General features: G+C 40.5%; 2 protein-coding genes across 2 annotated transcripts; both read left to right on the top strand.

The window, feature by feature from the left end:
• Nucleotides 1–718: 718 nt before the first annotated feature.
• Nucleotides 719–2,049, top strand: LOC132983766 (apolipoprotein A-I-like). Its single transcript, XM_061050221.1, has 3 exons — nt 719–845; nt 976–1,126; nt 1,251–2,049. The coding sequence occupies exons 1-3, from the start codon at nt 806–808 to the stop codon at nt 1,825–1,827; spliced, it is 768 nt and encodes a 255-aa protein (XP_060906204.1). The 5' UTR covers nt 719–805; the 3' UTR covers nt 1,828–2,049.
• Nucleotides 2,050–4,724: 2,675 nt separating this feature from the next.
• Nucleotides 4,725–5,708, top strand: LOC132983120 (apolipoprotein A-I-like). Its single transcript, XM_061049362.1, has 3 exons — nt 4,725–4,848; nt 4,970–5,117; nt 5,240–5,708. Exons 1-3 carry the CDS (start codon nt 4,809–4,811, stop codon nt 5,598–5,600), a joined length of 549 nt encoding a protein of 182 aa, XP_060905345.1. The 5' UTR covers nt 4,725–4,808; the 3' UTR covers nt 5,601–5,708.
• Nucleotides 5,709–11,806: the final 6,098 nt, after the last annotated feature.

The following is an 11,806-nucleotide window of genomic DNA, read 5'->3' as shown; positions in this document are numbered from 1 at the left end:
TTACATGACAGGGATTTTTTCTATTAAAATACTTCTAAACAAGAAAATTACACCTAAAATAAGTAGGATCAAAAATACTTCATGTTAATGTTCCAGTTTCACATCTCAGATAGGATCTTTTATTTAAAAGGAAAATTGGACCAAGTAAAATGTTCTCTTTAAAAGTGGTTTCAGGTAAGGGGAAAGGTGTGGACTGCAGCCACTTTGACCTCCAGAAGCTGACAGTGTACAGTAATAATCTAACCTTTGACCAAACTGTCACATAGGGATTTTGGAACAATGAGTAACTGTGACGTTAGTTGGCAAAATTTCAAGCCAATATAGACACTTAACACCCACTGTATATCTAATCGATGCTGGACATCAAAGACATTATTGGCAAGACTTTTTGTCTGCATAGGCAAAGAGTTAACTGTGACAGCTTTGATAACAGGGCTGTGAGAACAGGGTTCATTTAAGGTTGGTGTTGTGATTTTTTCCACTCTGAAAATGAATAACTCACACAGAGAATATAGAAAGGCAATAAAGATGGCAGTCATAATCATGCTTTCAAATAAAAATTGGTTGCTGCAATTTAATCAAAAATAAGATGCTGAAATTGGATTATCAATCAGAATGTATTTCCAGTTTGTACAGTCTAAGTCTGTGCTGCAAGGCAATAGATGTCAGTGAGGAATGCAGGGTGAGGCAAGGTGACAGCAGGGCAATAGCACCTGGACTTTGAAATCTGTAGTGTCCTATATAAACTGTAGAATCTCAGATACAGAGCACAAGCACATACACGAGTCATACTTGCCAAAGAGCCATGAAGGTCCTTGTTGTGTTTGCCCTTGCCGTTTTCACTGGTGAGTATGATGGCAGAATTACAATATTCTTTTAGCAAAGAGGAAAAACAACAGTTTGTATGCTAAAGGAAGTGGAGGTTAAATATATGCTTGTATGAATGTATGACATGTTCTTGTGTCCATCCAACAGGCTGTAACGCCAACCTTTTCTATGCTGATGAACCCAAGCCACAGCTGGAAGTCCTGACTGATGCATTCTGGGACTATGTTTCCAAAGCTACCCAGACAGCTGATGACACCCTCCAGATGATCAAGAAGTCTCAGTTTGGACAGGATGTGACGTAAGTCTTACAGACCCATTGGTGACATTATGATGTAGTATGGTTAAATGTAACTGATATGCAATCCACATAAAAATAACTCAAATGAAGACTTGCATTTATCTCACTCCACTTTTGTGTTTAGTGCTCGTCTCACAGATAGTGCTGATGCTGCTACAGTGTATGCTCAAAGAGTCCATGAGCAGCTTCCCCCTGTTGCCCAGGACATGATCGGCACAGTCACCATGGAGACCTATGCCCTCAGAACTCGTTTGGAGCAGGAGATGACCACTGTCAAGGAAAAGCTTGAGCCCTTAACTGAGGAGATGAAGGCCAAGATCCAAGAGCGAGTAGAGCAGCTCAAACAGGAGCTGGCCACCTACACAGACACCATGGACTCAGAGGCCCTGAGGACCACCCTGGTACAGAAGACAGAGGAGCTGAAGGCCAGCCTGGAGCAGAGTGTGCAGGAGCTGCAGACTCAGCTGGGGCCTTACACTGATGACCTGAAGCAGAAGGTGGACCAGCACCTGCTGGTCTTCAAGGAGAGAGTGGCCCCCATGACAGAGCAGGTTCAGAGTGAGCTGGCTCAGAGAGCCCAGCAGGTGAGAGATATGGCCTCCCCCTACGTTGAAGAGCTGAGGGAAAAGCTGGACCCCTTGACCCAGGACGTCCAGACCCGTCTCAACGCCCTGTACGAGTCCTTTGTCAAAACCAACTAAGCAGTCAGAAGAGAAGGAAACTTCAACAAACAAGACAATATTCTCTGATCCAAAGCTCTATCCATATTTATATGAAAACACTAGCTCATCTATTTTGAAATTTGCACATTTAGATAATAAAAAAAAAAAAATTCATTATATACATATTAAGTGTTTTTATCTGTAACCACCCACTGTGTTCTCTTCCTATATTATGGAAATAAAATCTAAGCAAAACTTAAACTTGAGAGTCTGTCATTTTATTTACAAGATCATGGTAACACTTACCTAATAATGTGGTATCATCCATGTTAATAAGCTTAGAAAGTATTCAAATAATGTTCATTATCAAATTGTACACACTTTGAAGTATTATGTAGTTTTAAAATATTCAAATGGTTATAAAAACACCTTTCGTCAAACTGGATGCAACACCAACCCTTGAGAAGAGTAAGTGCAATCTGGTGAACAAAACAAGTCATTTCTTCAAAGAAATAGGAGCAGGTGTTGTCTCTGTCTAGCAGAGAGATATGCGAGGCTATGAAAATGTCTCGACCCCTCTGGTTTCCTCTCCTCGTACCTACATTGGCTGACACAAATCCATAGTCCTTCTACTATTCAGCTCCCGAACCTTACTTTCATCCATTCATCCCTCAACCATTAACTTCTTCCCACATCTCTAGACCCTCACCTGCATCCCTTTGTCTCTCGACCCTTACCCCCACCTCTTCATCCCCCAACTCTGACGCTCCCTACCTTCATCCCTCAACCCTATTCATCCAAAGTTAACCCTGGAGGGCTACAAGGTTCAGGGCTTGGACCGATTCTCTTTACATTATATATGCTTCCTTTGAGTAATATTATGAAATATTATGATATTATAAATGTTCATTGTTATGCAGATGATACTCAGCTATATGTATCAATGAAGCCTGATGACACCAATCAGTTATGTAGAGCAGAAGGATGCTTAACTCAGTTAAGATCGAAGTTATTGTGCTTGGCCCTAAAAACCTCAGAGAGACTTTTTCTAATGATATAACTGTTCGTAACGGCATCAGCCTGGCATCTAGCACTACTGTTAGGAATCTATTTTATCTCCTATAAAACAAATTTCAAGGACAGCCTATTTTCTCCTTTGTAATATATCTCAAATCAGGCAGATCCTGTCGCAAAACGATGCAGAAATACTAGTTCATGCATTTGTTACCTCCAGGTTGGATTATTGTAATTCTCTTCTATCGGGCTGCTCTTGTAAATCTCTTAAGGCTCTTCAACTAGTCCAAAACACTGCAGCTCGTATATTGACTAGAACTAGGAAAAGGGACCACATTACTCCTGTATTGGCTTCTCTGCACTGGCTCCCTATTAAATCTAGAATATAATTAAAAATCCTTCTTCTCACTTACAAAGCCCTTAGCGGTCAGACAGACACCATCTCATCTTAAAGAGCTAGTAGTGCCGTATCATCCTTTGAGAACACTACGCTCCCAGAATGTGGAACTGCTTGTGGTACCTACAGTCCCTAAATATACTATGGGAGGTAGAGCCTTCTGTTATAAGGCCCCTCTCCTTTGGAATCATCAACCAGTCAGACACACTCTGTACTTTAAGAATAGACTTAAAATGTTATTTTTCAATAAATCTTATAGTCAGGGCTGGTGCAGGTATGGACCAGCTCCTAGTTATGCTGCTATAGGCTTAGACTACTGGGGGAGCTGGCTCCTTGAGCTCTTATCTCTCCCTCTCTGCGCATTCACAAAACATTACTGCATGTTGCTATCTGTAAATCTTAGTAACTGACCACATATTTTACTGGGAGCTCCTGAGCTCTGATGTCTTGAAGGTTCCTCTGTGTCACAGTGTCAGAAGCCCAGGAGACAACAGAGGCCGGGCTCTCGAGTCGACAGGGGTCCCCCAACCTTCAGAGAGGTGATCTGGCACTACTGCATCTGATGTCCCTGACGCCCAGCCACCAAAATCAGACTGTGTCATCCCCACAACCACCACCGTCCTCATTCATGCACGGGATTGGAACAGTGTAATGGAGCTGCAGACTCAGCTGGGGCAAAGCCCTGTATGAGTCAAAACAAACCAACAGAAAGAAACTGCACCAAACAAAACAGTATTCTTTGATCCAAATATCTATCCATGTTTGTTTATTACAACCTACACCACTAGCTCATCTTGTTTGAAATTTGCAGATTTAGATAAAAATAATAATTAATTATATACAGATATCTGGTACATTCATTTCAGGTTAAACTTCAGGATTTGTTTTGTACTTTGAACATCAATAAATCACACAACCAAAGTTTCCAAATAAGTAAGAAGACTGTGTAAAATGTAATGTGTAACGATTGATCAGTGGTTGCACTCAGTGTACAAGAAGATTGGGACACAGACAGCAAATAAAAAACTTTTTTTTTAAAGCTTCAAATATCACAACTTTTTTTTTAAACTGACACACACCAGATATTTAAGGCTGCATAATTTACAGAGTAAAATCCTGGACTGATTAGGTTTCTTTTACCATGGCCATACCATTTTGGCTGGAAACTCATCTTAAATTCATTATGAGGTCATTGAAAGGTTTTCATCGAATTCTTATATTTTTTTATAATAAGTTTTATAATGAACCGCTGTTTAAAGTAGTTTCTTAGTTATTGTGTGTGTTCCTGTTTAAGTCATAAAATGTTATGTAATTTATAGCTTGGTTTTTGATTTTAAGTAATGCACAATGTATTACTGATTTCATAAGTGATTAACAGATACACTTAATATTCTATTCTGTTATAAGTCTGCAGAAAAGGGTTAATGCATGAATGTACAGTTTTGGCTTGTATGGCAAAAGAGGCCAGTGATTAGGGCAGGGTGAAGCCAGGTCTGGTCCTGGACTTTGGGATGTTTACTGCCTGGCACGCTGTGTGAGTGGCTGATTCCCACCACCGGAGCACAAGCACTGCAAAGTGGACTTCCAGAGATACACTTGCCTAAGAGCCATGAAGGTCCTTGTGGTGCTCGTCTTTGCCTTTTTCACTGGTGAGTATGACGAAAACAAAAAAATCTGTCGGTATGCTAATTAACTACAGGCTCTGCTGGGGAGTAGTTATTAACTATTATAAATGTCATTATATAATATGTAATTGTTTTCCTCAAACAGGTTGTAATGCCGAACTCTATGCTCATAAACCAAAATCAAAGCTGGATTTAATGAATGAAGCATTCTGGGACTATGTTTCCCAAACCATCTTGACATCATGGGTAGCATTCAGTGACTTCAGGCAGACTGAGTTTGGTGTGGTTGTGAGGTAGGTTGTACACAAACACTGGTGAAGTGCTTCTGATTTAGAACAGATGGAAATTACTGAAATGCAACCTAACTAACAAAAACAAAAAATGATGACTAACCAAGGAACATCTCATGTTTCAGTGATTATCTCAGAGAGGGTGCAGAAGTTGCTGATATATATGCTACAAGAGTCTGGGAGCAGGTTCCATCACATACCAAGGACAACATTGACAGTCTTCTTACCGAGTTGGCAAACCATGTGGAGGAAAAAGGGATAGCTGTCAAGGAAAAACTACTTGAGCCTTTAGTCGAGGAGGCGGCACCTGTGGCAGACAAGGTTGCAAGCAGGCTGCTTCAATGCGCTGAAGAGTTGAGCGATATGGCCTCCCCCCACATTGAAAACCTGAGGGAAAACCTGGAGCCCTTGGCCCAAGGCGTCCAAAGAAAACTCACAGACCTGTACAATCGCCTTTCAAAAGCAGCTAAATCAACCACAACCTGATATGGAACAGAGAGATAGTGCCTCAGCAAAGCTGGAGGGCTTGTCTGTAACCAAACACTGTGTTTTTTCAATATAACGAAAATAAATGAAAAGCAAAATGAACATGAACATGAGTCTATTACAATATTATTATTTTTTAAAGATTTATTTTTGGGCCTTTAATTGAGAGATAGGACAGTGGATAGAGTTGGAAATCAGGGAGGGAAAGAGTGGGGAACGACATGCGGGAAGGGAGCCACAGGCCGGATTTAAGATTAAGATTAACTTTTATTGATCCCCGCAAGGGGAAATTTCAGTTTTTACACTCTGTAAGTCATGAACACACACAAATATGAAATACACACACACATGCAGAAACAGGATCCTATGGACATGCACTAATGGAGAGAAGTCAGAGTGACGGAGCGGCCCACAGTGGGCGCTCCTGAGCTGATGGTGGGGAGGGGGTTCGGTGCCTTGCTCAAGGGCACCTCGGCAGTGCTCAGGAGGTGATCTGGCACCTCTCCAGCTACCAGACCAACTTCCATATTTGTTCCGCACCGGGACTTGAGCCGGCGACCCTCCGGTTCCCAACCCAAGTCCCTACAGACTGAGCTATTGCTGCCCAGGCCACCCACCTGGAAGACTACAGCCTCCATACATGGGTTGCGCGCACTAACCACTGCGCCAACAGCGCCCCCAAGCCTGTTATATTATTTAAAAAGTCCCGGTAAAATTTGGAACAGCGGTTGGAAAAGTTCTGAGACCTGGACTAAACTTTTTCCTCCCTGTTACCTCTCATGCGTAAAACCCATTTTTGAGCTGCCATAGCCTGGGAGAAGCTTCCCCCTAAAGTCCACTTAAGCTTACTCACAGAGATGAGCAATGCCAAAGTAAACAGCTGAAAAGATTTTAAAAAAACACACACACTATTACCTCAGACTGTCATGTCCAAACAAAAAACAGTTTTTCCATCCATGTCTCCAAACTGTGCAAAGGCACTGGTCTTCACCATGATGGTCCCTGGATCAACACTGACCCTTGGCTCATCTGATTTTTTTTCTCCCTATACTCTCAGGAGTGTTTCCTGTCCCTTTAGCTGGACTGAGATTAGCAGGATGGTCATAAAATAAACTTGTCTTTATCGTTAATGATGCATTTAGAAACCCGCAACAACAACAACAATAACAGTGAGAGGAATTAGTGCTTTCTAGTGAACACATAAAGTCCATTTATAATATAAATTATACAAGAGAGGTTTTGGGTCCAGAGAGGTTTAGGGTCTTCTGGATCTGGACCTCGAATACTTATCTAAACTTGTACTGACTGTCCAAACCTCATACTTAAAACCAAAGAGAGCTGAGTGTTCACTATCCAGCAATAAGCTCCAAATAGATAAGTTATAGAGCTAGAGATAAGTTTGGCAGAAAGACTAATTAAAAAACAAACTAAAAAAGAGAGTTCATTATTTGTAAGTTCTTGACCAAACACAGACTAGTTTTTGCTTTACAGTTGACTTTAAAGAGTTACTGAATACTTTCAATCACATCAAGGACTGGCTAAGTTGTTATTATGAACTGTTGAACCTCCTGACTTTTTCCACCTCATACTGAAAACAAAAGGGGACTTGTATTATTGTGATTCTTATAGTTTGGGTGGGGGTTTCTTATTTATTTGTTGTTTGTCAATCAACAATTTTTCTCTTAAGTTGTCTCTTTTATCATTCCAATTGGATTTCCATTTTTCACATACATTGATGTATATTTCATTATTCAGTATTTTTTTTTTGTTACACTTTTGCTGGTTTTCATAGGTTATACACACAAAAAAATGTTATAATTCCACAGTATTATCATGAAGCTGCAGAAGTGGGTTATGTACTTGGTATGAATGCACATTCACAATATGTACAGTGTGGGCCTGAGTGAGTGCTGCATGGCACAAGATGCCAGTGAGGAGAGCAGAGGTCAAGTGACAGCGAGACACTGGCACCTGGACTTTGGGATCTTGACTGACTGGCATACTATAAAAGGCAAATAATCTCTTAATTGAAGCACAAGCGCTGCCAAGTGGACCTGCAGAGGTATACTCGCCGAAGAGCCATGAAGGTCCTAGTTGTGCTCGTCCTTGCTGTTTTCACTGGTGAGTTTGACAGGAAATCTCCATTGTTCTTTTAGGGATCATAAAACGTTTATACTGGTATGCTCATGAAAATGGACTGCAAGCCTGCTGAGTGGTAAAAATTTAATATATTTCAAATGTTCATCCTTTGTTCAACAGGCTGTAATGGCAACCTCTTGTATGCTGATAAATCCAAATCAAAGATGGATGGGCTGATTGATGCATACTTGGACTATGTTGGAAACACTGCTCGTTTTGTAGGACAAAGCTTTGAGGTGATCGAGCAGACTGAGTTTGGAAAGGATTTGAGGTAGGCCTTACAAGACTATGGGTGACATCCTTGTGATTTAGTATTGGTGGAAATAACTGACATGCAAACTCTTATTAAGAACTGATATAAGAACTTAACTTTATCTCTCTGTTCACTCTAATGTTTAGTGGCTGTCTAAGAGAGGGGGCCAAATTGGCTGAGATTTATGCTGACACAGCCTGGGACCAGCTTTCCCTTGAAACAAAGGATAAGTTCAACGCAATCATCATAGTTGCTATTGAAATTGGCAGCCAGGTTCAATCGGGGATGCACACTCTGAAGAAACAACTTGAATCCACAGTTGAGGAGATGGCTCCCTTAGCAGAGCAGGTCATGATCACACTGACTGCAAGAGCTGAGCAGCTGACAGATATGGCCTCCCCCTACGCTGAAAGGCTGAAAGAAAAGCTGGAGCCTGTGATCCACAACATGAAAACTCATCTGAACGCCCTATACCAGTCTACTGTCAAAACCAACTAAGTCAACCTCCTTCTGAGGCAGGACTGAAAGAAACGGCATCAAACGGTATTCTCTGATTCCAAAATGTATCCTTGCAGGTTACATGAAAGTACAGCAAATCTGTTTTGAAGGCTGCAAATATCTTTGGATCTATTTGAAGTAAGAAAAAGCTGATAAATGATACAATGTGTTCTCATTCTATCTTGTGAAAAAAGTAAAAGCAAAATAAACTTCCTGATTAACTTCAAATCGTGTTGGTAAAGTCTAAGGACACCCATTTGTGGTTCTTTTTGCAAAGTAAGGAAAACAACAACATGATATATTTGTAATTTACCTGTAAAAGAAATAATAAGTGTAATTTGAATAAAGAAAAAAAAAAAAAATATCTGACCAGTTTCTAACACTTTCATAATAAAGTAGTTTGAGTCATGTAAATCAGCTTAATACATGTATATGATTCATTTAGCCATTCAAAACACTTCTAACAATTCTTCTTTTAACCACCTCCAAACAGCATTTTAAAATTATTTGTAGGTAATGATTCAACCGGAATCCTTGACAGGAGTAAACTGCCATCTAGTGAACATATAAAGTCACTTCTTTGTACAAATTCATGCAAAGATTTTGGCATCAAAGTGGCCATTTATTTTCCAAAACATGGTTTTCAATATTTAAAGTTATGAGTAAGCAAGACATTTCCTGTGTTGATTACATTCAAAAGTTGATGGAAAATTAAGCCTTTCTTGTTATTCAATGTCTAGCTGCAAAATCTCGCCCCCCTGCCACGCCCCTGCAGGATCCAGTTGTGGGTCTTGTACAAGACATGTTCAGGTTTGTCTCTGCAAGTCTGGAAGTTCAAAAAAACATCCTGCTTCCACCTTGTTTTTCTTTTCTTTCTTTCCCTTTTGTGCCTCCATCCCCGCTGCCAGATTGCTCCCACGCTACCTTACCCAGTGGCAAACAACATTCCTCTGTTCTGCCCCCAGCTGTCACGGACTGTACTCATTTGTTAACCCTCCCAGTACATCCACAACTCAGATGTCCTAATGTGTCTAAAGGTTATTGGTTATTATTTAGAAAATCTGCAAAGTTAGAGGTTGTAATGCCTCACCATATCATTCAAACATACTGTACTTACTGGGTGTGACTTTTTTAGTTTGTACATTTGTACCTACAGCTGTTAAGAAATGTATTTGGGGTTATGAATACAACCCCAAATACTTTTTTAGAGTAAATAAAGTACAAATATTTCAAATGGTGAACTTCCTCTTGGAGTGTCACTACAACTTCAAAAAATGTTTTGAGTCTCAGAATTTTGGATATGTCTACCAAATGTCATCCATCCAGGTGAAACTTTCTATTGGTAATATTGCTAGGGGGCGCTATTAAGCTCATATGACCCACCTTTAAAATGAGTCAAGACAGGGGAAGATGTGTGGCACACTAAGTAATAGAATAGAATAGAATTACTTTATTGATCCCAAACTGGGAAATTGTGCTGTAGAGGAGATCAGTGCTCATGCTGCTTTGATGTTTAGAGTATGTGTGCAAAAAAGTCATGACCAGGTTTGAAACAATTATGGTTTAAATATATTGTTCTGGTGAAATCATAGATCTAGAGAAGACATGTTAAAAATGTTGAATTTGGGGAGGTAGGATTGCCTGACAAGAGGGGTTTTCCCCCACTTTTTATGGAGTTACATAACATTGGGCTAACCACTCGTATTGTGTCCCTGTATGAACCAATCAAGTTAATCTAATCTCATCAGCTGTAAAAAAAAAAAAAAAAAAACATACTGAAGCAGATAAGTTAAAGGACTAGTTCTACATGAGTTAGATTGGTACAAAAAAACATGAAAAAGTCAAGTAGTTATTCTACAGAGGGTTATGTAGTCGATTTTCTTAAGAGTTATTCAGCGGTGCAGTAGACATATATTTTTTTTAACTTTTTGTATGTTGGCCAGGACAGCTGTTTGCTCTTGTTTCTACTATTTATCCTTGGCCAAGCAAAGATACTCCTCACTCTACATATCATTGAGTAATATGCATGAAAGGTCTACCGATCACATTTTCTAATGCTGCACACGGGAAATAAGCTACAGTCATTTGATTTAACATGACACTGATTTAAAAGAAAACTCAACGAAGTGGAGGACACATGCAGCCACTGAACCCCAATGTCTGCATAGACCGACCTTCTTGGCTTCAGCCCTTGTCATAGTGCAATTCCCCTACAGCGCCATAACGAACCTCCGCAGCAACTGCACCTTAAGACATTCATACTAATTCTGCAACAGCTTGATATTGATGTCCCATCATCACATTGCACACAGCATAGCGGGAGCTCCTCATACACACACAATCAGACATGCACACACACAGACAGTGCTGCGCTCCCCCTTTGGCTCCGTCGATCCTGTCTTGCCCCTGCAATCCTGTAACGCCTCTGTAACTATCACCAAAAGTGGCATGGGGGGGAGGGGGGGTCACTTTGTCCCCCTTTACACCTCGACAACATTCATATTGAAGGTGAAACATCACAGGGACGTAAACATCACACCTTGAAGCGGCAGTGTGAATAGGACTTTTGTCATCAAAGGCGAACTCCACCATTAAGTGCTTCTTACATAAAAGCTAGCAAAAGTCGATCTCAGCATTTTCCCTTTATCAGCACGCATTCCCATCAGACCATCCCATTCTGACTCAGAATCAGATGATGGGGGGATATAACACTTCATTCTGAACTTTACCATCCAGTTCAACAACTTCTCACCCACAGCTGTTAACTGCAGTGCCCCTGCTGAGTCGTCTAAACACATGCTTGCATGTTTGAAAGGATGAGATCATCCAGACTTCCCCAAAAACACAATTAGTCATTGTCATATTCAGACAGAGGTTACTTTTGTTCATACAAATGCCCTCAAAAACACCCTTGCCTGAGAATGAATGTTTGTTGTTCTGTTGATGTGGAGCAAAAGGAGAAGCAGCTATGTGTTAGATTGCAGTGTCAGATGTTTTACTGTATTATCTCATGCTCTCGTCTGTTTCACTTCTCTCTCTCTCTGAACTTGTAATCCTGGTGGTTCAGCAAAGGGCATTGTGCACTGGTTTGTCTGTTCTGGTTTGAGATCTTTGTGGTTGAAGTTTAGTCACTGTGGTCCAGACCTCTGCAAAACACAAGCACAGAACAACTTGTTTATGTCTGCAATCACCATACCAGAAATACATTTTAGTAGCTTTTGTAGCAAAAAGTTGAAGCTGAAAAGCTGAAATAAAATAGATAAAAGCTCATGACTATGTTCCAAACTAAATAGTACAATTATGTAACAATGTTCTA

The sequence above is a fragment of the Labrus mixtus genome, chromosome 11 (genome assembly GCF_963584025.1).
Source record: "Labrus mixtus chromosome 11, fLabMix1.1, whole genome shotgun sequence".
Taxonomy (NCBI): domain Eukaryota; kingdom Metazoa; phylum Chordata; class Actinopteri; order Labriformes; family Labridae; genus Labrus; species Labrus mixtus.
This window is presented reverse-complemented; position numbering and strand designations above follow the sequence as displayed.